The sequence below is a fragment of the Salmo salar genome, chromosome ssa12 (assembly GCF_905237065.1).
Source record: "Salmo salar chromosome ssa12, Ssal_v3.1, whole genome shotgun sequence".
Lineage (NCBI taxonomy): Eukaryota > Metazoa > Chordata > Actinopteri > Salmoniformes > Salmonidae > Salmo > Salmo salar.
Window position 1 is genome coordinate 38,755,357 of NC_059453.1, and position 25,347 is coordinate 38,780,703.

Sequence of the window (25,347 nt, forward strand, 5' to 3'; positions counted from 1 at the left end):
GACCTCTAGTTGACATAATTGTAATCCAAACCCAACCCTCATGTAAGTCGTGATGAACTCTCAAAACATTTTAGACGAGACGGACTTCATGATTAAAATTATCCTATTTACACTTTGTAGTACATTTTGACACTAGAACATCATGTCAATGCCACATTGGCCATTTTCAAAAGGAGAATTTGCTTTTTCGATTAAGTCGCTCTTTGATTTGGACTATATATTTAAGATTTTGGGGAAAATGTGGTCACACAAAAAAAGATTTTACTGTCATTCTGTTACCAAACTTTACAATGCACTGTTCTTCGAGTAAATGTTTTGTAAACTTTTCTGGGGAAATTGTTAAAAGTAGTCCTTGTGCATAGAGTTGTATGGTTTGTTTAACTTTGCAATCAATGGTTTTTGTTTTGGCATACTTGTAAAGTGAAAAATCTGAGTCTGTGTCATTCTGTTACTGGTAGGTGTCCCAACACACTTATTCTGCTTTGTGAAATGGTCCTTAGCGGCATAACACTTGCTTTATTTATTTAATTGCGTTCACAACAAGTTCTAGTTTTAGAAACTGTAATTTACAAAGATCTGAGTTTTCAGATTTCTATATAAAGTGCACAATTCCTCTCCCTAAGTGACGATGTTTAGCTGTTTTTTGTTGCCGTAAGTGGTTTATCTGGATATCTGTAATCGGTGGTTTCACCCTCCTTTTCCTCCTTTCTTCCACGATAGGTTTCCAGGAAGATGTGGCTGTGAGCTTGCTCAGAGTGCTGATCCTGTGGGTCTTCACCTGATCGTGACCATGGGGATATGGCCGGGTGGTGTCCGGGCCTGCATTGCAGGTCAGGAGAACTGCTCTGCCAACAATGAGTCCAAAGACTACTGTTACTCAGCCCGTATCCGCAGCACCGTGCTTCAGGGCCTACCCTTTGGAGGGGTCCCAACAGTCCTTGCGCTGGACTTCATGTGCTTCCTGGTGAGTCTGCCTAGAGATCTGTCTTGCCTGAATTTCAAATAGATTCCTAGCCCCATTCCAGTGCTGCAGGTTTTTCTTGCTCCCCTGTAGGTAATTTATTGACTTATGTCACTGATTCTACTTACCTGGGATCCCAGGTCTGTGTACAGCAATACTTCTGACCTGAAGGTCTGGATTTGAGAAAAGGGGTCCTAGTGACTTTATGCTAACCTGCAATGATCACATAGGTATACAGAATCTATGTGTGTGTACAGTGCCTTTGGAAAGTATTCAGACCCCTTGACTTTTTCAACATTTTGTTACATTACAGCCTTATTCTAAAATGGATTAAATGAAAAATGTTCCTCAGCAATCTATATACAATACCCCATAATGACAAAGCGAAACAGAATGTTTTGCAAATTTATAAAAATAAAAAAACAATCTTTTTTACGTAAGTATTCAGACCCTTTGCTATGAGACTCCAAATTGAGCTCAGGTGCATCCTGTTTCCATTGATCATCCTTGATGTTACTACAACTTGGCGTCCACCTGTGGTAAATTAAATTGATTGGACATGATTTGGAAAGACACACACCGTTCTATATAACATCCCACAATTGACAGTGCATGTCAGAGCAAAAACCAAGCCATGAGGTCGAAGGAATTGTCTTTAGAGCCCCGAGACAGGATTGTGTCGAGGTACAGATCTGGGGAAGGGTACCAAAAAATGTCTGTTGCATTGAAGGTCCCCAAGAACACATTGGCCTCCATCATTCTTAAATGGAATACGTTTTGAACCACTAACACTCTTCCTAGAGCTGGCTGCCCGGTCAAACTGAGCAATCGTGGGAGAAGGGCCTTGTTCAGGGAGGTGACCAAGAACCCAATGGTCACTCTGACATAGCTTTAAAGTTCCTCTGTGGAGATGGGAGAAACTTCCAGAAGGACAACCATCTCTGCAGCACTCTACCAATCAAGCCTTTATGGTGGAGTGGCCAGACAGAAGCCACTCCTCAATAAAATGCACGATAGCCCGCTTGGAGTTTGCCAAAAGGCACCTAAAGACTCTCAGACCATGAGAAACAAGATTCTCTGGTCTAATGTAACCAAGATTGAACTCTTTGGACTGAATGCCAAGCATCACAACTGGAGGAAACCTGGCACCATCCCTACAGTGAAGCATGGTTGTGGCAGCATCATGCTGTGTGGATGTTTTTCAGCGGCAGGGACTGGGAGACTAGTCAGGATCGAGGCAAGGTACAGAGATCCTTGATGAAAACCTGCTCCAGGACCTCAGACTGGGGCAAAGGTTCACTTCCAACAGGACAACGACCATAAGCACACAGTCAAGGCAATGCAGTAGTGGCTTCGGGACAAGTCTCTGAATGTCCTTGAGTGGCCCGGACTTGAACCCGATCTAACATCTCTGGAGAGACCTGCAAATAGCTGTCCAGCAGCGCTCCCCATCCAACCTGACAGAGCTTGAGAGGATCTTCAGAGAAGAATGGGAGAAACTCCTTTTAAATACATGTGTGCCAAGCTTGTAGTGTCGTACCCAAGAAGACTCAAAGCTGTAATCGCTGCCAAATGTGTTTTCAACAAAGTACTGAGTAAAGCATCTGAATAGTTATGTAAATGTAATATTTCAGTTTTGTTCTTTTTTAAAATAAATTAGCAAACATTTCTAGAAGCCAGTTTTTGCTTTGTCATTATATATTTATTTATACATTTTTCAATTGCCTGGAAGTTAACACTGCTTGAGGCACCTTTCCGTTTTGGAGACGGCAATATTAGACTTAACATGGTGGGTTAGCTAGTTTAACTTTGTGCCACAACAGATAGCAAATATAGTAATGTAATCTACATAAAAACATTTTGTATTTTGTCATTCTCCAACAACAATGCCCTTTCAATTCTTTGATCTTTGATTGAAAAGGGATGAATCCTGTATGGATTATGATTATTAGATAGCAGGGTAGTTTCGCTAGCTTATTAGACTATGTTAAGTTTTTAGGAATGCTAACGTCGGCTTCTGAGTGCTTATACTACACGAAAACACAGGTTAATTTTTTTTGTCACCAGATAATTACCATATCTTTCAAACTCTGTACATGTTATGTAAAAGTTTTGACACATGTAATTCATATTTAATGACTTCTCCCTTGGTTTGCTTGTGTGTTAATGCGCAGGAAGTTGAAAGACAAATTAGTTTGAAGTGGTTCAGGTCAATTGGGCGGGCCTTCATAAGGTGAATAGGGCTAGGCTATTAAAATCCGGACCAGTAAGTCCGTCATTAGTGTTGGTTTTCTTTTCTCCCTGGATGTTAATTGATTTGTCATTGATTGGTCTGAGTCCATTCAACCTTGTGTCCTTGTCATTTTAGGTCTGAATCAGTCCCCGATTTACAGGGGAGGAAGGTTATGGTTTGACAAATCTTATTGAGTCTTATTAAATTCCTTTACACCCACCAACTATGGATTTCAAATTGGACAAGTCAGTCAGTGAGTTCAATGGTACCAATTTTTTTTTAGCAGTCCTAAAGGTTTGGTTGTAGTACTGGTGTGGAACAGGATGCTCCTGTTCATGACTAATTGATGGTAACATCCATAGTGCTTTGTGACCATAGGAACAATGGATTGACCTACATAGCGGCTGACTGTCTAGCAGTGGCATTATTCAAATGATGCTGTATTGTCGTTGGGGGTCACCTCATCTCCTGTTGTCTTTTAATGTATGCTACATTCACATGGCCACATGCTCATCTCCTCAAATGCTCAAATGTATTGTAAAATGTTACTGGGCAGCCAAGGTCACAAAAATGATGGGTTATGGCTGTGCCTTGGTAAGCATTATCAATAACTATATATGTGTCGAGAATGCGTTTTCACCCAAAATGACAGGGTCTGGTGACTGAATTAGTGTTCCAAAGACATTTCGTAATGTGTGCCCTCAAAGATCCCTGTCTCTCAAGGATTTTGTTTCTCAGGACAATGTCAACTTTGACGCTCATAAAGCAGCATATAGCAGGTCCCCCTCCCAAAACAGGTTTCTGTCTATTCCTGGTTAAATAAAGGTTAAATAAAATATACTAACAACATGGACATGATATCATAACACAATGAACAGATGAAAAGGCTTGTTTAGTCAATTTATTTAATATTATTACTCACGTCTTTGTCAGCGTAAGGAAAATGTGAAATATATATGCAAAACGCAATCATTTTTGGAATCTGAAAACTGAGTGACGTGAGTGTTGGCCTTTTTTATACTTTGACATTTTTTATTTAGCCTTAAGAATTAAGCACCATTGTTGCTCCTTTCTATTGTCATCCTCTAGTCGTACTACATTTCCCTCCTATAATATGAAGTGGGGTCTGAAATTATTGACACCCTTGATAAAGATGAGCAATAATGACTGTATAAAATACATAATTCAAATACTGAGCTATATTGTATGCAAAAAAAAGGGTAAATTCAATTTTATACTAATACAATTTCTCAGAGAAAAATTCTCAAAGGTAGGGGTCAGAATTATTGACATCCCTAAAGATTCTTATAAGTCGAAGTCCAAAAGGCTCCTTAACAGCTTCTACCCCCAAGCTATAAGACTGCTGAACAATTAATCAATTGACCACCCAGACTATTTACACTGCTGCTACTCGCTGTTTATCATCTATGCATAGTCACTTTACCCATACCTACATGTACAAAATAACTTGACTAACCTGTAACCCCGCACATTGACTCGGTACCCCCTGTATATAGCCTCATTATTTTTATTTGACTATTTTTACTTTAGTTTATTTAGTAAATATTTTCTTAACTCTTTCTTGATCTGCATTGTTGGTTAAGGGCTTGTAAGTAAGCATTTCACAGCAAGGTCAACAACTGTTGTATTCGGGTCATGTGACAAATACAATTTCGATTTGATCATTAGTAAAGTGGTCAAGTTTTGTTTTGGTTGTGTTTCAGATTTTGTGCTCAGTAGAAATGAATGGTAAATGTATTGTCATTTGAGTCACTTTTATTGTTAATAGAATGTGTTTCGAAACACTTCTACATGAATGTGAGTGAGAAATGTAGAGGGTCAAAGATCATACCGCCCAAGACATGCTAACCTCTCACCATTACCTAAACCAGGGGAGGTTAGCATGTCTTGGGGGGTATGATCTTTGACCCTCTACATTTCTCACTCACATTCATGTAGAAGTGTTTAGAAACACATTATTCTATTCTTATTTACAATGTCTCCAAAATGACCACAATAGATCATTTACCATTTAATTTCTATTGGGCACAAAATAACCTGAAATGCAGCAAAATGAACCGCTAAGGCATCCAATAGGTTTTGTAGTGTCAAGCTTGACGTAGTCTTTGCATACTAGGAATATGGGACCAAATACTAATATTTTGACTACTTTATTAATAAGAATCTTTTGGTGTGTCAATAATTTTGACCCCTACTTCTTTTTTTTCTTTTTTTCTCTATCTTTCCAATTTTTTGGAGCGTACAATATAGCTTCATATTTGTTCATTTTTTCCCCCCGTCATTATTGTTCATCTTTATCTAGGGTGTCAATCATTTCAGAGCCCAGTAAGTGCTTACTGGTCCTACAATTTTTTTTTTTAGAACAGCAGTGACATTGCTATAAAATACATTTGAACATTTGAATGATACACAGATGTTCTTGGGGCTCACCCAAAAAACACCAATGAAGAGGAAATTCATGTAACATTACTTTCATCTGTGCTTTCAGGTGCTTCTCTTTGTCTTCTCAGTACTGCGGAAAGTGGCCTGGGATTATGGACGCTTGGCATTGGTGACAGACGCTGACAGGTAGGCCTAACAAATGACTCTGAAGTGTTACATCGCACGCACACACACATGCGCGCGCACACGTATACTACCCTGATGTAGGCCTACTGGTCATTAGCCCTTGTCTGTTGAATTGTGAGAATTACTTGCCTGTTATGACTGTGTGCCTTAAATAACCCCATCACCATTCCTTCCTACCTCTTCCTTCAGGATTATTGGTTTGCAAGTCATTCAGGGAGACTGAATGACTCACTGTCACTTACATAATACTCATTTCTGGAGCTGTATATGAACAACGACTGTCTGTGCTGCAGGATTTGCTCACACAGCAGAGCAACAAAATCTTCTTCAGGGAATATTTTCACCAGTTTATTATCGTAACCCATTGGGATACTTATTAATCAATTATGATTCATCTATGGTTTGGGTATGTTGGTAATAAATATGGAAATAATTTCTAAGTAGTTAGCGTACTTACTGTATTTTACTGTTGTATCAAATCGATCACCTTGAATGTACATGATCTGATGCAGTGCATTAAGAAGAGAAATAACAAGTTTTGAACTCCTTGAGTACTGAATCAGTCATTCACTGAAAACTCTGCCTTGTCATGGTCGCTCTGCTCATATCGACCTCATTATTTCTCCTTCAGGCATTTCCCCATGCAGAGACACATGCACATACATACTTTGGACATGGTCAAAAGACAAAATGAAAGGGTTAGCTATCTGCCTCCATCTTATTTTTATAGGGTTAGCTATCTGACATTAAAAGTTGACCATCATATTATACATCTGTGATCATGAATTCATGAATTTCATCAACCAATTTGTTTCAAAAAACAAGTGTATACTTAGAAGACTTGTCCAGGTAATCCAGTGTGTACTTGCACTCTGTAATGACGATGTAGGCAAACTTTCTGTCAGTTGTCCTTTTGGGCTTATGTCCTACTGGGAGAATATTACCAAATATACTCCATACTTGCTGCATGGTCACTTTTGCACAAGATTGAGAGAGTTGGCCTTGCCCAACCAGACACAGGCTTATGCAAGTTTTTCAAAACTGCCACAACAAATTAGTTTGGGAAAATATTCGGTAGCACTTTTATAATAACTCCACATAATAAAGCATTTATAATGTATTCGTTAATTGTTTATTAATCATTACTCCCACATTTGTAAATGTTAGTAACCTAGTTATTCACGCATTTATAAACAACTTTTAAAGTATTCATAAGATCCTTAAGGTCTTTTTGCGTGGCCACATCTAAAGTGTGGGCTATTTATACTTTATAAATAATTAATAAATGTTTTGAGTAACCATTGTAAACATTCCAGCAGTACCTGATGCTCCATAAGGTCTCAAAATGGCCCTAGAACATAATGGTTAAACAATAAGCACACAGTACAGAGGATGCTTAAGAAAATATATTGAACGTTTTATTCCAAAGCTGTTTTAATATTGTAATGTGTCAATTCATACCCACTCTTTGCTGAGTAAAATGTACAAAAAATTGTCTGAAAATGCTAACATAAGCGTTATTTGTTTCTACGAACTACAAATTGTAGTTTGAGGTCACTCCTTAGAGCAGTCTAATCTCGAAATTGGGAGTCCCAGTTTGTGAAGTCTCCACCATCGCAAAAGGAATGTTCCAAACCAAACAACTACCAGTGTCCCTGCTTTAGTTCCTCAAGGGCACAGCTAGGAGAACAAACAAAAAAACACCTTATAGTTGAAGACTCTTCTTTGAGTCATAAAACTGCATCGAAATTACTTAGGAACTATGCACACTTTGGAGGGGTTTGTGGCCACTTGGAGACACCAGTTACTCCTCTCAGTCAAACACTTGTAATTTTTTTGTAATGTTGCACCTACCCCACATTTTCCAAAAATATTATTGTGTTACTGAATGTATCCAGAGTATTTTCAGATTTCGTTTCAACAAATACAGTGAAAAGTACAGTAAATGTAAAATGGACATACAATCAACACTAACAACAGGTGAACTGCTGTGTCCTCAATTTTGACCTAATAATTTTTCCATAACATCCAAACTGTTCCCTTTCAATTGCTTATACATATGCTTTTCATATTTCTTCTGTAAGAAACATTTTAATTAAGCCCTATCCAAGTAGGTCAATTCCCACGTGTGTAAAGGGTTAAGTAACCTGTCTTTGTAATCATACCAAATGTAACATATCATACTATTTTGAGTGTCTCCGCTTTACATTTACTATGTTACGTCTTGTCTTTGATGCCAGGCTGTTTTTCATAATATTTTTTTTTACACTAATAGAGTAAATATCCAACTCTCAGAGTTGATTACTCTTTTTAGTGTCATTTTAGTCTACTCTTGCAATTTTACACTTATCTGTGTTTTGAATTAACAGTCAACTCCATCAGTTTACATTTTCTCTATCAGTTTACTACTTCTGAAGTGTAAGGGTGATGCCTTATTTGCATATCTTAATGTGTCACGTTATGGTAACTAGCAAAGTAATATCCAATCCCTGTTGGAATCCAACTCAAGGGAAGATATCACGACTTGCATTCAGAAAGCCTGTCAGAGCAGAAAGTAAAAAACAAATGATTATAAAAAATAAATGTGCATGCAAAAAGACAGATATTAAAAAAAATCTACCTGCAACGGAGCATGCTGGGAAATTTGAGAGGCCCCTCCCACATCTGTGGATACTCCATAGATTTAACTCCCTGTCTCTGCTTACTCTTAATTGTGTTAAAAGTACTCCGTCCCAACTAACTCCAGAGAGAGTATCACGCTGAGGGTTAAAATAACTAAAGTTGAGTCAATTTAACCCTAACCATTTTAACACTGGGATTTCAACTCTCCTTGATTTACTGTGTACCAATCCTGGATGGCCCCTTTTAAGTACAATAATAGTTGAAGACTTATTTGGTTATTTTAAAGTGACCTGGGTCTGCTCATGGATATGATGTACGAGCTTTGTAAGTGCTTCGTGTCCTTTGAAATAGTTCTGTCCTCCCATTCATTTAAAGGACAGAGCGAGAGAGAGAGGGGCAAACCATTTCCTAGTCCCATAGCTGACTGAACAATCTCTTTTGCGCCACATACTTCCTGTTTTCTTGTCTGTCCCGCTCTCTTTCCCTCTCCCTTGTCACTCCATGCGCACACACACACACACACACACACACACACACTAGTGCTTAGTGATTTAATGCTTTTTGAGGTTGGTTTGGTTACGGTTCAGTTTTTGAAAAATAGTCACTGTTTTCAATATCGGTAAGATTTTTGTTTTCTCTTCTGTATCTACACAGAATAAAACAATTAGCTAATAAAAGCCCCATGAAGGTAGTGACTGCCAATATTACTGTCTATCACTTAATTCATTCACAACTTCACTTCCTCTCATGCGGTCTGTGTGTGGTCTTGTTCCCCTGAATTGCATCAACCAATGTGCATTTTTCTGCCGGTTCATAGCCCCAAAAAGTTTCCCAGCTTTCCCAAAAATGACGCCACTGACAGAAGTGGAGCCACTGCCTGCATTGGCCATATGGTCACTTACTGCACAGCGCTGTTGTAACTTTCCACAGTCTGGCTTGCACAGCAAAGCTGCTCTACAAGCAAACACATTTTGGGCGGGAAAGAGAGGCAAGCACCTAATGCTATACTAACTGCTCCTGCGCCTAGATGGAGAAAAACGCACCCTTTGTCTCCGTGTATGCCCAGGCAAGAATGGGCAACTGTCTGCACAGTGGATTGTGGTCAATGTACTTAATTACCACATTTTCTGCACTAAACTATGTTGAACTTCCCACAGTTTGTACTGGATTGGATTTCTCTCTAGAGAAACAGCGTGTTGAGTTCAGATAAAAACGTTGGTCAATGATTGTAAACCGGGCCCACATTTTTGTTTATCGCTCAGCACTAGCAGACAGACACACATACACACAGCTGTTTTATTGCTTTTAGGGGCTCTTTCAGAGCTGTGATGAGGCAGGGGTCACCAGTGTCAGAGTTGTTGTATGTCCGTGTGTGTGGTGAGGGGATTGTGGGGTGACATCTGATCAGGGCCCATGTGATGTGATAGATCGCCCCTCAACCTCCCCCACCTATGGCTCTCATAAACCTGTCCTGCTCCTATACATTGTGTAACATCTAATTTGTTGACACTTCAGGATTTCTATCCAGGACTAACCTTAATGAAGTAAATGTGTATTCCTTTTCATGCCGATTATGCTCATTTTTCCTTTTTTTTTCACTGTGAAGATCGAAGAAGCGTTTCAGCGGATTGGAGGAGCGGGAATAGTATGTTTTTAAACACGTTTTGATTATCTTCTGGTTTTCCAATGTCTTCTCTCTTCCCTGGTTGCTTTACTGTCCTAACTGTACTTGTTGTCCTGCTCACTGGTGGACTAACACTCTCTTTTTCCCTTTCAGATAGGTGTGTGTGTGTGTGTGTGTGCTTGCAATCCAATTCCATAATGGACTGCAATCAACTCCAATTGGGGTGTCCTGTGGGTTGGTGTGTGAGAAAGGTGTATGTGTATATCTTATTAACAAGCAAGATGGTTTGGTGTGAGGGCTCTCACTGCTTTTTGCTGTGGATTTATTGGGTGTCGACTCTGACTTTTGTTAACCCACCATAAGTGCCTTGTGTGTCATTAACCATATTGTTGACTTCTGATGCTTTGACTGTCACCTAACATATGAATCTTTTGACATGCATGCTTCCTTTTTACATATTTGAATATAACATAGTCGGAGAAGAGAAAAGGGTAACTATGATACACTGAGAGCAAATAATACAAGGTAAAAGGTGCATCAGGGTGGATGTGAACTTCCCTAGGCCCTCTTGCTGTGGCGTCTTTGTGAATCCTTGTGACATTAGCTGTGATGATAGCACCTCCCGAGTGGACCCTTTATTAGACCATAAGAAGCCAAGTTCTCAACAGGCTGGGTTCTCAGTCAAAAAATGACCCCTTCCCCTCTGTCCATTCAGGGCCATGAAGGGGTCAATAAAGGCAGAGGAAAGGGAGTGTTTTCCGATTGGAATCCAGCTAGAAAGTGGAATGTGGTCTTCTGTCCTGACAGATAAATGCCCCCATCTCTGTACATGTCATCATTGGACTAAGTTTATTGTTGGACTGTGGTAGATCTTCTGTTGTAGGATGTAAGAGTGGGAGATTACAATATACACCCAGTGCTGCATCTAAAACGCAACCTATTTGTAGACTTTGGGCCCTATTCAAAATCACTAACTGTCTTTACGGAATATGTCAAAAACAAATCCTACCCTTCAAGAAATGATGGAGTAATACTGTTGTTGTTGAGGCCAGGCACCACAGTGATGGTGTCCCCCCTCCCCCCCCTTAATCACAATCACCTAGGCTGTAGAGCTCCACTTTGGAGGTGTCATAATACCCTTAAAACCTAGCAGTTAAACAGGGAAATGGTTCCAATCATTTTTTTAGCCATTTTTCCCCACGGGGGATTTTAAACACTTAAAACAAGGGATGTGTTTCATATAGGCTTACCCTGTCGTGACGTTTGGATAACCATGTAAATCTCTCTCGATCAATGTGATTTTATCAATATATTCGGCTCTATTTACTCTCAGATTCAAAAATGCTAATTAGCATCAAAATAGACATAATGCAAAACTACAAATCCCTGCAAGGTCCTGCACGTCATCTCTAGCTGACACCTTTGCTAAAAGGTATTGTGTAAATTTAAAACTAGCACAAGACAGTTCACAGAACTGTCAATTTTAAAGAAATGTAGCCAATTTATTCATTACTACATTTAGCTAACATTAGATGGTTAATCCAGAGATTACCTTTGCCTTGATTCGGTAGTCTCGTCCAGATCATCATGGCATTTGTAGTTCTTTATGATAACCACATTAGCAGCTAATTAGCGTTTCATTTTTGGGGGGTAAATACAGGCAAATATATTGATCAAAGTCACCTTGTCCTAGAGAGATTTACATGGTTATCCAAACTACACACCAGGGTAAGCCTACACGAAACACAGCCCTTATTTGAAGTGTTTCTAAATCCCCTATGGGAAAAATTATTGGTACCATTTCCTTTTTTGACCTCCTAGGTTTGATGGGTATTATGACTCATACTGGGGTACTCTATATTTAATTAAATATGCAAATATTTGCATATCCTGTAAATCCATTTTTCTGGAAACTGTCATTGTCAGTCATTAGGGGCGGCAGGTAGCCTAGTGGTTAGAGCATTGGACTAGTAACCAGAAGGTTGCAAAATCGAATCCCCGAGCTGACAAGGTAAAAATCTGTCGTTCTGCCCCTGAACAAGGCAGTTAACCCACTGTTCCTAGGCCGTCATTGAAAATAAGAATTTGTTCTTAACTGAAGTGCCTAGTTAAATAAAGATAATATAAATACAAAAAATATGCCCGTAGTGCCTGGCCTTGAGTTGCAGTTTTTTGTTTTAACATGTTGTTTGAGTACATAACCCAAAACGGGCTTTCTTGTAGCGTAAAAAAAGAGAGAATTTCCCATGATGAGAAGACAGTTAATAGGTTGAATTGAATACGGCCCTTGGCGTTTAAAGCAAAAGACAATGCATGTCCATTGCTCAGTGGAGCTCTAATCACAAAATGAGATTATGCATATCAAAGATGGTACACTACATGACCAAAGTATGTGGACACCTGCTCGTCGAACATCTCATTCCAAAATCATGGGTATTAATATGGAGTTGGTCCCCCCCTTTGCTGCTATAACAGCCTCCACTCTTCTAGGAAGGCTTTCCACTAGATGTTGGAACATTGCTGCGGGGACTTGCTTCCATTCAGCCGCAAGCATTTAGTGAGGTTGGACACTGATGTTGGGCGGACCATTACTCCTCCTTCACCAAACTTTACAGTTGACACTATGCATTGGGGCAGTTAGTGTGCTCCTGGCATCTGCCAAACCCAGATTTGTCCATCGGATTGCCAGATGGTGACGCGTGCTTCATCACTCGTGAGAATGCGTTTCCACTGGAGTCCAATGGTGGCGACCTTCACACCACTCCATCCGACGCTTGGCATTACACATGGTGATCTTAGGCTTATGTGTGGCTGGTCGACCATGGAAACCCATTTCATGAAGCTCCCGACGAACAGTTCTTGTGTTGACGTTGCTTCCAGAGGCAGTTTGGAACTCGGTGGTAAGTGTTGCAACCGAGGACAGACGATTTCTGGCGCTACGCTCTTCAGCACTCGGCTGTCCCGTTCTGTGAGCTTGTGTGGCCTACCACTTCACGGCTGAGCCATTGTTGCTCCTAGACATTTCCACAGTATTTACAGTTGACCGGGGCAGCTCTAGCAGGGAAGAAATTTGCGAATTGACTTGTTGGAAAGGTGTCATCCTATGACGGTGCCACGTTGAAAGTCACTGAGCTCTTCAGTAAGGCCATTCTACTGCCAATATTTGTCTGGCGATTGCATGGCTATTGTGCTCGATTTTATACACCTGTCAGCAATGGGTGTGGCTGAAATGGCCAAATCCACTAATATGAAGGGGTGTCCACATACTTTTGTATATATAGTGTATTTCCTCAGGCATGTTAGGCAGCACAATGCAATGGTGGCCAACCTAGATCGTTCAAAGTCTTTTTTCTGTCTGAAAATTATACTGCTAGCACACAACCATTATTTGGCTTGAGGGTGCCCTCAATGATGCCTACCTTATTGTCTGGATGCTTGGCATACTTGGGGCACCCTCAGCCAGAGTTGTTAGTCTGAGTTGCACACTGTGTATGTCTCTTGTCCTATAGAGTGAGGGGTAACCCTTTACTTGATACCTCCCTGACAAGGCAGATGTCATAAACCGTCATTACACTGTTGACTGATTCTATCAGACTTTACAGTCATGACACAAACCATTATCTAGACATCTATCCAGGCCCACGAGTTTGACGTTTGTGTAGCTACTAGCTACTAATGTTGAACTCGTGGAGCTGGACATCTATTATGTCATTCACATAGCAGCCTTGTTGATGTTTGCCTTGGAGTGGGGAGTTCAAGTGAAATGTTGTGTGATTTTTTGTTATTGCAATAGTATCTACAGTAAAAAGTTAAATATAGGATTATGTCATGTGAAAATGACAAAATTAACTGTTTTCTGATTGAACGCCTCTGTGCGTACCAACTCAGCAATGCTTGATTGGCCAGTAATTCTGCTGAGGATGATGGGATCTTGAATGTGTCATGTTAGACCCTCAGAGAGATGGAGAGTTTATCAAACTGACTATAAAATATACACAGAATGGTATGGTTCTACAGACATTGTTGAGTAACTGTTATGGTTTCATTAATAAATTGAAATTTTTGATGATAAATATGCAGTAGTGAAACAATGTGGGTTGGGGTCAAATTATATTTAATTGTTTTAAATTCAGGAAGTAAACTGACATTACAATTTTCTGTTTACTTTCTGAATTGATGGAACTTAAATGGAATCGACCCCATTAGCTTTTCCTCTTGCCTCAATTCCATTCTGTTTCAAACCACAAATTAACAAACTAAACAACAGTTGGAGGACCCGGTCCTGCCTTGTTCTCCGTGCCTCCATCAAAGCCTGACACTTGTCCTCTGTTTCCAGTGTTGCCTCAGCTCTGCATTCTGAAACGCCAGACCGCTATGAACGTCTCACTTCAGTCTCCAGCTCTGTCGACTTCGATCAACGGGATAACGTGAGAAATCCCTCCCTACTCCCTCCCTCCGAATGTCTCCCCATCACTGAGGTTGTGTCCTACTGGTCACACGTGCATCTCTTTAAACGACTCCATTGGCTTTGCCTCCCATCCCTGTTAAATAATGCAAGATAAGCCGAGGACTGTAAAGCCGCTGGCCGCCAGCCTTGGATGTGGGTGGAGTCAGGTCCATCAGACAGAGTTCCACTAAGTGACTCCTGATGGAGACTCCCCACCCCTTATCGATACAGTACATAGATGTTTTATCATAAGGGAGACTTATCTCCTTATCTCTCTTGACTCTTCCAAGTAATGCAACACAAATATTATATATGGTAATAGTTTGAATTAATATCCTTAAAGTGAAATGCCCCAGTGTGTGGAACAGACACTCATACACATTTTCCAACTTGTGACTTTTACAGAAATATAAGCTAAACCAGTCAGTTATCCACACACTAATATCCCTCAAGAACATTCTATGGAATTCCATACGATATCCCTGAGTCATATGTAGCACTGTAATCACACTAGTAGGTAAATTCAGGTCCACGTTATCTCTTTCTACCTCCTAGCCTTTTAATCCCAGCTGGTAGGCTAAGGCTCTTCCCTCACTCTCCCTGTCTGTTCACTAAAACTCACATCATGATTGGGCCACCGCTATAGCCGTCCCGATCAAGTTGGCTTTACCCCAGACAGTCCCCTGTTTATTGCCCTCTCTGGTCATACAGTAATTGGGCCCCAATGAAATAAATTGCAGAGAAAGGAACACTGTAGTTTAATTCTAAATGTTTACACTGTGTTTTGCGTTTAGGTTTCACAACATCCAATGACCATGAGAATAGCATGTTGCTATGTTGGATTTAACACCTCTGATACAGCATAAACCAGCATTGTTTTTTTAATTTATCTGCAATTGATTGAATTGGGCCCAAAAAGCGAAAACACTTTATAATGCATCACCACTGTCAAATGATTTGATTGTGTGGAATTTCAGTTTAAAAAAAAAAAAAATCTCCATGTGTTGAAAATGTGACTGGCGACTGTTTTTTCAACTGAAAGTTTTTTGTTTTAAACTGCATATTTTTCAAATGTCTGATTGTCATTGTGCATGTCTACACTGCAGGGCTTCTGTTCCTGGTTAACTGCCATCTTCAGAATAAAGTAAGTGAGTCTGTTATCAACATTCTATGTAAGTACTTGATTGGGAAAAAGCTAGAGATCATGCACGTCAATGTTGCCACAAAAATGTGCAACCGAATGAATAGTAATGCTAAAGCCCACCTCTGATTGGAAGAAACAGTGATAAATAACTATCGCCCTATTTCAAAACATTCTTGCCTAGCAAAAATATTAGAATCCTTAATTAGTTCTCAATCTTTCTTATCTATTAAATATATCCAGAATGTTCATCAGTCTGGTTTTAGACCAGGACATAGTACCATCTCTGCTGAATCCCAAAGACAATATCAGCATGTAAAGTGGCTAGTTAGTGCAACTTCTTTAGGCAATTTTAGGAGTCTACAATCTCACCATGTTCTACCTGTGGATCAATGTGCCTCATGGTGGGGTTTGACATATGCAACGGCTGATATACTTTTTGAGGAGATGGTAAACGTTGCCCGCGCTACGGCAATTGGCCGCGCGGTGCATTCTGGGTGATTCTGGGAGAAGGCGCATTCTCTTGCAAAGACTGAATGGGAGTCTGTTGGGCGCTAGGCCAAAACCCAACATTAGCACGAATTTTGTCAAAAAGAAGTACAATAATTTCGTATAGCTTTGGAATTGTGACATTGCGTACTTTCGAGGAAAATAGGCACATTCCTCGACATAAATACTGACTTTGAGAAGGGATTGCGTGACGATTAGTTTAGCAACCGCGTGACGCAGCATGACAACGTGAATGCGATTAGTCGACAGTCTGCTGGGTGGGGTTTACACGTCCCTTTATTCACTGGATTCCTATCTCCTTTCTAATAATATCTCTGACAACGGCACCATGAAATGCACCCCGGACTAAAGAGGCTGACAAATAGGAAAAATGTGCTAGACCCTCCGTTAAATTACACATTTCTCGAGGTAGGAATATCACAAAAATATAATCAATGGCTCATTCGAGAGCAGACTACCTCCCGAGTTATGACATTGGCCAGTATTGAAATCTGACATGTACGATAAACGTTTTTACAATCTAAATGTCATATTCCTATTATCTTCCAGTGTAGTGAGAGCGACATAATCAGTGCTACGTCATACCGGACGGATTTCTGTCTGCTTGAATCCTATGGTCTTTCCTTGATTGTAGAGGGACCTCTTCACTGAGGAATGTGGTTGTTTTTTATAATCTTTTTTTTAATTTTTTTGTATTTTGCTTTGTTTCTTATGGTCTTTCCTTGATTGCTTGGTCTTGTCATGTAGGGCTCCCTTGAAAAAGAGAGTTTTGTTATCAATGGGAATCCCTTGCCTAAATAAAGGTTAAATAAAATGGAACACTGTAATATAATAGTTTTTACGTTCCCCACAAACAAGAAATGCTCAAACTATTTTTTTTAAGACGGTAAATGGCCTTTGTTTGAATTTTTTTGTTTGTTTTAGATCTATCCATTTCGTACATATCAGTGCGCAACCGGCAATTTGGAAGGGCTGGGTTGTTAAACCATGGGGGCTGTTTGAAATTGAAATTATAATGGTCTTTAACAATGCAAGTGTTAATGAATTTACCTGCAAAAAACACAGCTAAATTCCCACAGATAGTAAAAAAAAATAATAATAATATTGCTGGTCACAGACCTGGGAAGAAAATACTTGTATTTTGTAGTTTGTTTTAAAATACCAACTTTTCAAATACTATAGTTTCAAAAAATAAATAAATTCAAAGGCAATTATTTCCTTTGTTATTCAAGTACAGGTCTCAGAAAAGCAAATGATATTTGAAAGTATTTTTCATATCTTTCAGAAACCCAAATAATATTGCAAGTGCTTTCCGAAAGTTTTCCCATCCCTTTTCCCACATTTTGTTGTGTTACAAAGTGGGATTAAGATTTAATTGTCATTTTTTTGGTCAACGATCTACACAAAATACGCTAAAGTCAAATTGGAAGTGGAAGAAAAATTAGAACATTTGTAAAAAAAAAAAAAATAAACACCAATGTATCTTGATTAGATTAGTATTCAACCCTCACAGGTGATTCTACATGTTAGAATCACCTGTGAGTTGTGGGCTGTGAGTTTCTCGGTACGTCTCTAAGAGCTTTTTACACCTGAATTGTGCAACATTTCCCCATTATTATTTTCAAAATTCTTCAAGCTCTGTCAAATTGGTTGTTGATCATTGCTAAACAACCATTTTCTGGTCAAAGATTGTCAAGCAGAGTCAAAATTTGTAAGTCGCTCTGGATAAGAGCGTCTGCTAAATGACGTAAATGTAAAACTGTAACATTCACAGTCTTCTTGGTAAGCAACTCCTGTAGATTTAGCCTATTGTCCTGCTGAAAGGTGAATGAATCTCCCAGTGTCTGTTGGAAAGCAGACTGAACCAGGTTTTCCTCTAGAATTTTGTCTGTGCTTAGTTCCATTCAGTTATTTGTTTTTATCCTGAAAAACTCCCCAGTCCAGTATGATTACAAGCATACCCATAACATGATGCAGTCATCACTATCCTTGAAAATATAGACAGTGGTACTCTGTAATGTTGTATTGAATTTACCCAAAACATAACATATTCAGGACAAAAAGTTGATTGCTTTGCCACATTTTTTTGCAATATTACTTTAGTTGCTTGTTGCAAACAGGATGCATGTTTTGCAATATATTTATTCTGTGCAGCCTTCCTTTTCACTCTGTGAAATTAGGTTAGTATTGTGGAGTAACGACAATCACAGCCATTCAAATTGATACATTTTAAATTCGGGCTGTAATTCAGGCTGAATACTTGAAAACCCCAACATATTTATTTGATGGCTGCCAAATATTTGAAGAACCAGAAACTACAACAGCTAGTTGAATTAGTCTAAATATATACTGAACAAAAATATAAACACATGTAAAGTGTTGTTCCCATGTTTCACGAGCTGAATTAAAACATCCAAGAAATGTTCCATACGCACAAAATACTTGTTTCTCTCACATTTTGTACATTTATTTCAATTGACTGATTTCTTTATGAACTGCAACTCAGTAAAATCTTTGAAATTGTTGCATGTTGTGTTTATTTTTGTTCAGTGTATGATCGTTAGCACATGGTTTGGAGGGCTCTCAGATATGAATCTTAATCTATATCCTAGAAATAAATACATGAGGGACATATAATCATCTCAACATTAGAGTATTTCTAAATGACTAACAAATATATTTTCATAATGAGTGAGAAATAAGGTAATATAATAACACTTGACATCAAGTTCTTATACATCTGTAGTTACGTTGATTATTACAATAGCAACATTGGTGTTACATAGGACATTGGAAATTGTTTTATAATTGCATAATAGAGTAATACCATAGTTATAAATACTCTCAGCTCATTGCTATGTAATTAAAATGCAATTATCAAAATGTTATTTAACATGCTAATAAAATGTTGCTCAAAGTAATTCGTTTTATTACACAGGCATAAGAACAGTTTAATGTTAACAGAATATGTCTATGAAATGTCAAAATGGGGGAAAAACTGCCTTCTTGAATTAACTACAGTCAAGCTAGGTTGAACATCATGTTAGTTTGTACTCTGTGTACACTGTCCCTTGAAAGAGATGGTATAGTGTGTGTTTGAAACAAGAGCACTTACCCTCAGATGAAAAAAAGAAAGTGGTTCTAAATTGTTTTTTCTAAGCATCCAACTTGCTGTTTGCAGTTTGCAAATGGCTTTGAATGTCTCTGCAGTATTTTCAGGAATCATAAAATCAACTGCAGCTTTCGACCTTTTCAGTTGCATGTTGATAGTCATAGTAGTTGAGCGTCACAACTTGTTTATATCATTAGTTAATTAATTGGTTTGCCTTGATTATCTACACCTGGGGCAATGGACATTCAGAAGAATGGACATTTTACAGAATTTTCATATAATATATTGTGCAGATCAAATATGATCTGCTGTCGGATAGAGTGGAATAGTATAAGAAATTGTGTGTGCGCTATTCAGTATATTTCTATCTGCAACATGCAGTTCCAGATACAGCCATGCCATTTATTGTCACCTCCAAACAAACTATTTGTTCCTCCCCAAAAATGTTTACTTTACACAAAGCATAGTTTAAAACTAGTTATCCCAGGTCTGCACATTACTAGGTCTCATGCTGGGCTTTAAGTGGTTTTAATGTAAACATTTTTTACCTCCTACCCCTTTCACCAAAAATAAGGTCAAAAGGTTGAAAAAGAAGGTTCTTGTCTCTGTGTAAATGGGGCTCAACTTGTACTCTAAAAGTGAACCCACTTCTCCTGCCCTCCCCCCACCTAGGGACGAGGAGATCCGGGAGAAGTGTGGTGAGGACGCCGTGCACTACCTTTCCTTCCAGCGCCACATCATCGGCCAGCTGGTGGTTGTTGGGGTTCTGTCTGTGGGCATCGTCCTGCCGGTCAACTTTTCTGGAGACCTTTTGGGTGAGTGTGCCAGATTTCCATTAATTTCTATTAATGAAATGTACCTCTTGTTTACCTTATAAATCCCTTATTAATGAGATCACCTTAAGTTAACGACACACTACATTGTTTTTGTTGTCGTCATGTGAGACTTTGCATATATATGATGTGACTTCGACAAATAAATAAACAATGGAACAACATGAAGATGTATTCCATCAGATTTGCACATAGAAGTAGCATATCTGCTCTCCATTGTACAGTTAGTTTACAAAATCTCCTATGACAACAAAAACACAAATGGACCAATTGGTCCTTGTTTTGGGTTTATGATATGCCAAAACGGCCCATTAAGGCATTTGCAGTGCCTTCAAAAAGTATTCATACCCCTTGAGTTATTTCACATTTCGTTGTGTTACAGCCTGAATTCAAAATGGAATCCCATCTATACACAATACCCCATAATGAAAAAGTGAAAACATATTTGTAAAACATTTTTGTAATGTATTGAAAATGAAATTCAGATGTATTCACACCCCTCAGTCAATACATGTTAGAATCACATTTGGCAGCCATTACAGCTGTGAGTCTTTCTGGGTACGTCTCTAAGAGCTTTGCACACTTGTATTGCACATTATTCTTTTTGAAAATTCTTCAAGCTCTGCTGAGTTTATTGTTGATCATTGCTAGACAGCCATTTTCAAGTCTTGCCATAGATTTGTAAGCCAATTAAAATTCAAAGTGTAACTAGGCCACTGAGGAACATTCAACATCATCTTGGTAAGCAATTCCATTATATATTTGGCCTTGTGTTTTAGGTTATTGTCCTACTGTAAGGTGAATTTGTCTCCCAGTTTCTGTTGGAAAGCACTGAACCAGGTTTTTCTCTAGGATTTTAACAGTGCTTAGCTCTATTAGATTTATTTTTATCCTAAAAAAAACTCCCTCGCTGATGAAAAGCATACCCATAACATGATGCAGCCACCACAATTCTTGGAAATATGAAGTGGCACTCAGTGATATGTTTGGGGCAAATTCTACACAACACAACACTTTCTATTCAGGACATGAAAGGGGCGGCAGGGTAGCCTAGTGGTTAGAGCGTTGGACTAGTAACCGATAGGTTGCAAGTTCGAATCCCCGAGCTGACAAGGTACAAATCTCTCGTTCTGCCCCTGACGACCTAGCATTGTTTCTAGGCCGTCATTGAAAATAAGAATTTGTTCTTAACTGACTTGACTAGTTTAAATAAAGGTAAAATACATGTAAAAAAAAAAGTTTTACTTTTACCCCCTTTTCTCCCTAATTTTGTGATATCCAATTGATAGTTAGTCTTGTCTCAATCAGACAAGGAAATCCCAATCGGCCAAACCCGGACGACGCTGGGCCAATTGCGCGCCGCCTCATGGGGCTCCCGGTCACGGCCGGCTATGACATGGTCTGGGATTGAACCCAAGGCTGTAGTGACACCTCAGCACTGCGGAAGTTCATTTCTTTGCCACATTTTTTGCAGTGTTACTTTAGTGCCTTATTGCAAACAGGATGCATGTTTTGTGATATTTTTATTCTGTACAGGTTTCCTTCTTGTCGTCACTACCGAGTTCCAAACTGCCTCTAGAAGCAATGTCAGTACAAGAACTGTTCGTTGGGAGCTTCATGAAATGGCTTTCCATAGCCGAGCAGCCGCACACAAGCCTAAGATCACCATGCACAATACCAAGCGTCGGCTGGAGTGATGTAAAGCTCGCCGCCATTGGACTCTGGAGCAGTGGAAATGCGTTCTCTGGAGCGATGAATCACGCTTCGCCATCTGGCAGGCCGACAGACTAATCTGTTTGGCAAGTGCCAGGACAACGCTACCTGCACCAATGCATAGTGCCAACTGTAAAGTTTGGTGGAAGAGGAATAATGGTCTGGGGCGTTTTTTCATGGTTCGGGCTAGGCACCTAAGTTCCAGTGAAGGGAAATCTTAATGCTACAGCATACAATGATGCTCCAACTTTGTGGCAACAGTTTGGGGAAGGCCCTTTCCTGTTTCAGCATGACAATGCCCCCGTGCACAAAGCGAGGTCCATACAGAAAGGGTTTGTCGAGATCGGTGTGGAATAACTTGACTGGCCTGCACAGAGCCCTGACCTCAACCCCATCAAACACCTTTGGGATAAATTGGAACGCCGACTGCGAGCCAGGCCTAATCGCCCAACATCAGTGTCTGAATGGAAGCAAATCCCCGACGCAATGTTCCAACATCTAGTGGAAAGCCTTCCAGAAGAGTGGAGGCTGTTATAGCAGCAAAGGAGGGACCAACTCCATGTTAATGCTCATGATTTTGGAACGAGATATTCGGCTGTTAGGTTGCTACAACAAAGTTTATTTAAATTGACAAACATAACTAAGTACAGATAATATAAATACTTAAAGGAAATGTCACAAGAAAATGACTATATACATTGTTCTCTTTTTGTCACCAGAAAATAATGCATACAGCTTTGGGCGGACCACTATAGCAAACCTGAAGTCTGGGTAGGTAAATTTTTTTTATAACACGCTTTTGTTATTTTGTTGGTCATTAAACCAATGGCATTATTTGAAAAGAAAGAATTGATGGGTAGTTACGGAAAATCCCAGGAGGCAAAACTGGTTGCAATTACTTTATTATTAAGTATTTTGGTACATCATGATCAGATGATTGTATACTGTTTGTAATGTTTTTAGTCATCTTTTAAACAATATATATTTTTCACATCTCTTCTGTGTTTTCTCAGGACTAACCTCTTGTGGCTCCACACTTCGTTTGCATTCATATACCTGCTTCTGACTGTGTACAGCATGAGACGACACACGTCAAAGATGCATTACAAGGAGGACGACCTGGTGAAGTTTATTTTATTTATTTATCCATAGTCAAATTCAGATGAATGCAATGTCCACTTAATCATGGGCTACTATAGAAACATTTGGAATGTAATAGTTATGATGTACAGTACATGTCAACAGCTGTGTTATTTTCAGCAGTCATAATTCAAAGCATATGCTCTTTTCCAGGTGAAACGCACTTTATTTATCAATGGGATCTCCAAATATGCCGAAGAGGTCCACATAAAACAACACTTTCAGTAAGCATTTCTCTGGTTTCATTTATTCTCAGACATCGGCAAGGTATTGGCTTGCACCTGCATGTGTGGTACATTCTACACTGGGGTCAGAATTTATTGACATCATTGATAAAGATGAGCAATAATGACTGTAAAATAACTAATTCAAATACTGTATGCAAACAAAAATGGGAAATGATTTTATACTTAAACAAAATCTCTTTCTCTGAATGCATTAACTTCTCTAGGGCCAGTGGGACGATTTCGTCCCACCTACGTAACAGCCAGTAGAATCCCGTGGCGCGTTATTCAAATACCTTAGAAATGCTATTACTTCAATTTCTCAAACATATGACTATTTTACACCATTTTAAAGACAAGACTCTCATTAATCTAACCACACTGTCCTATTTCAAAAAGGCTTTACAACGAAAGCAAAACATTAGATTATGTCAGCAGAGTACCCAGCCAGAAATAATCAGACACCCATTTTTCAAGCTAGCATATAATGTCACATAAACCCAAACCACAGCTAAATGCAGCACTAACCTTTGATGATCTTCATCAGATGACAATCTTAGGACATTATGTTATATAATACATGCATGTTTTGTTCAATCAAGTTCATATTTATATCAAAAACCAGCTTTTTACATTAGCATGTGACGTTCAGAACTAGCATACCCCCCGTGAACTTCCGGTGAATTTACTAAATTACTCACGATAAACGTTCACAAAAAACAAAATTATTTAAAGAATTATAGATACAGAACTCCTCTATGCACTCGCTATGTCCGATTTTAAAATAGCTTTTCGGTGAAAGCACATTTTGCAATATTCTGAGTAGATAGCCCGGCATCACAGGGCTAGCTATTTAGACACCCAGCAAGTTTAGCACTCACCAAAGTCAGATTTACTATAAGAAAAATGTTATTACCTTTGCTGTTCTTCATCAGAATGCACTCTCAGGACTTCTACTTCAATAACAAATTTTGGTTTGGTTCAAAATAATCCATAGTTATATCCAAATAGCGGCGTTTTGTTTGTGCGTTCAAGACACTATCCGAAGTGTAAAGGGTCATGCGCACGACGCATTTCGTGACAAAAAAATTCTAAATATTCCATTACCGTACTTCGAAGCATGTCAACCGCTGTTTAAAATCAATTTTTATGCAATTTTTCTCGTAAAAAAGTGATAATATTCCGACCTGGAAAGCGTGTTTACGTTCAAAGAGAGAGAAAATAAAAGCATGGGATCCCCTCGTGCACGAGCCTGAGTCTCATAGTACTCTAACCGGCCACTATCCAAACGCGCTAATGTTTTTCAGCCAGGGGCTGCCTCGATATCATTCAGCTTTTTCCCGGGTTCTGAGAGCCTATGGGAGCCTTAGGAAGTGTCACGTTACAGCAAAGATCCTCAGTTTTCAATAAACAGAGCCAAGAAGAACAAGAACTTGTCAGAGAGGGCACTTCCTGTAAGGAATCTTCTCAGGTTTATGCCTGCCATATGAGTTCTGTTATACTCACAGACACCATTCAAACAGTTTTAGAAACTTTAGGGTGTTTTCTATCCAAAGCCAATAATTATATGCATATTCTAGTTACTGGGCAGGAGTAACCAGATTAAATCAGGTACGTTTTTTATCCGGCCGTGTCAATACTGCCCCCTAGCCCTAACAGGCTAACAAGCAATATTTTTTTTCTGAAAAAGGAAGGGGTCAACATGATTTACACCCGTAAAGACTCTTATAAATAACGTAGTCAAAAGTTTAGTATCTCGTCCCATATTCCTAGCATGCACTGAACTACATCAAGCTTGTGACCCTACAAACTTTTTGGATGCTTTTGCAGTTATTTATGGTTGCATTTCAGATTGTGTTGTGCCCAATATAAATGAATGGTAAATGATGTATTGTCATTTTGTAGTCACTTTTTTATTGTAAATAAGAATAGATGTTTCTGAACATTACCATTAAATGGGGAGGTTAGCATGTCTTGGGGGTATGATCTTTGAACCTCAAACTTTTTCACTCATCATTAGTTACGATTCATTCAGGATTATCTGTGAACATGGTAGCTTCCACATTATTGTAGAAGGGTTTATAAAAATATTATATTCTTATTTACAGTAAAAGTGAATCCAAAATGACACTACCTTATTTACCATTTCATTTATATTTGGCATAAAATAGTCTTAAACACAACAAAATTAAATGCAA

The 25,347-nt window shown here is 39.1% G+C and overlaps 1 protein-coding gene across 3 annotated transcripts in view; it reads left to right on the forward strand.

Annotated features, from left to right (window-relative positions):
- Window positions 1-25,347, forward strand: part of LOC106565012 (CSC1-like protein 2) — a 99,071-nt gene that overhangs the window by 21,137 nt on the left and 52,587 nt on the right. For 2 of the 3 annotated variants that reach the window (XM_045691329.1, XM_045691330.1), the window contains exons 2-10: window positions 721-964; window positions 5,704-5,783; window positions 10,012-10,050; window positions 14,366-14,456; window positions 15,583-15,620; window positions 19,912-20,054; window positions 22,505-22,556; window positions 22,799-22,907; window positions 23,079-23,149. In XM_045691329.1, coding sequence (XP_045547285.1) covers window positions 791-964; window positions 5,704-5,783; window positions 10,012-10,050; window positions 14,366-14,456; window positions 15,583-15,620; window positions 19,912-20,054; window positions 22,505-22,556; window positions 22,799-22,907; window positions 23,079-23,149 — 797 coding nt within the window. In that variant the 5' untranslated portion in view covers window positions 721-790. The remainder of the gene's footprint in view (window positions 1-720; window positions 965-5,703; window positions 5,784-10,011; window positions 10,051-14,365; window positions 14,457-15,582; window positions 15,621-19,911; window positions 20,055-22,504; window positions 22,557-22,798; window positions 22,908-23,078; window positions 23,150-25,347) is intronic. The other variant, XM_045691331.1, reaches the window with a different exon arrangement.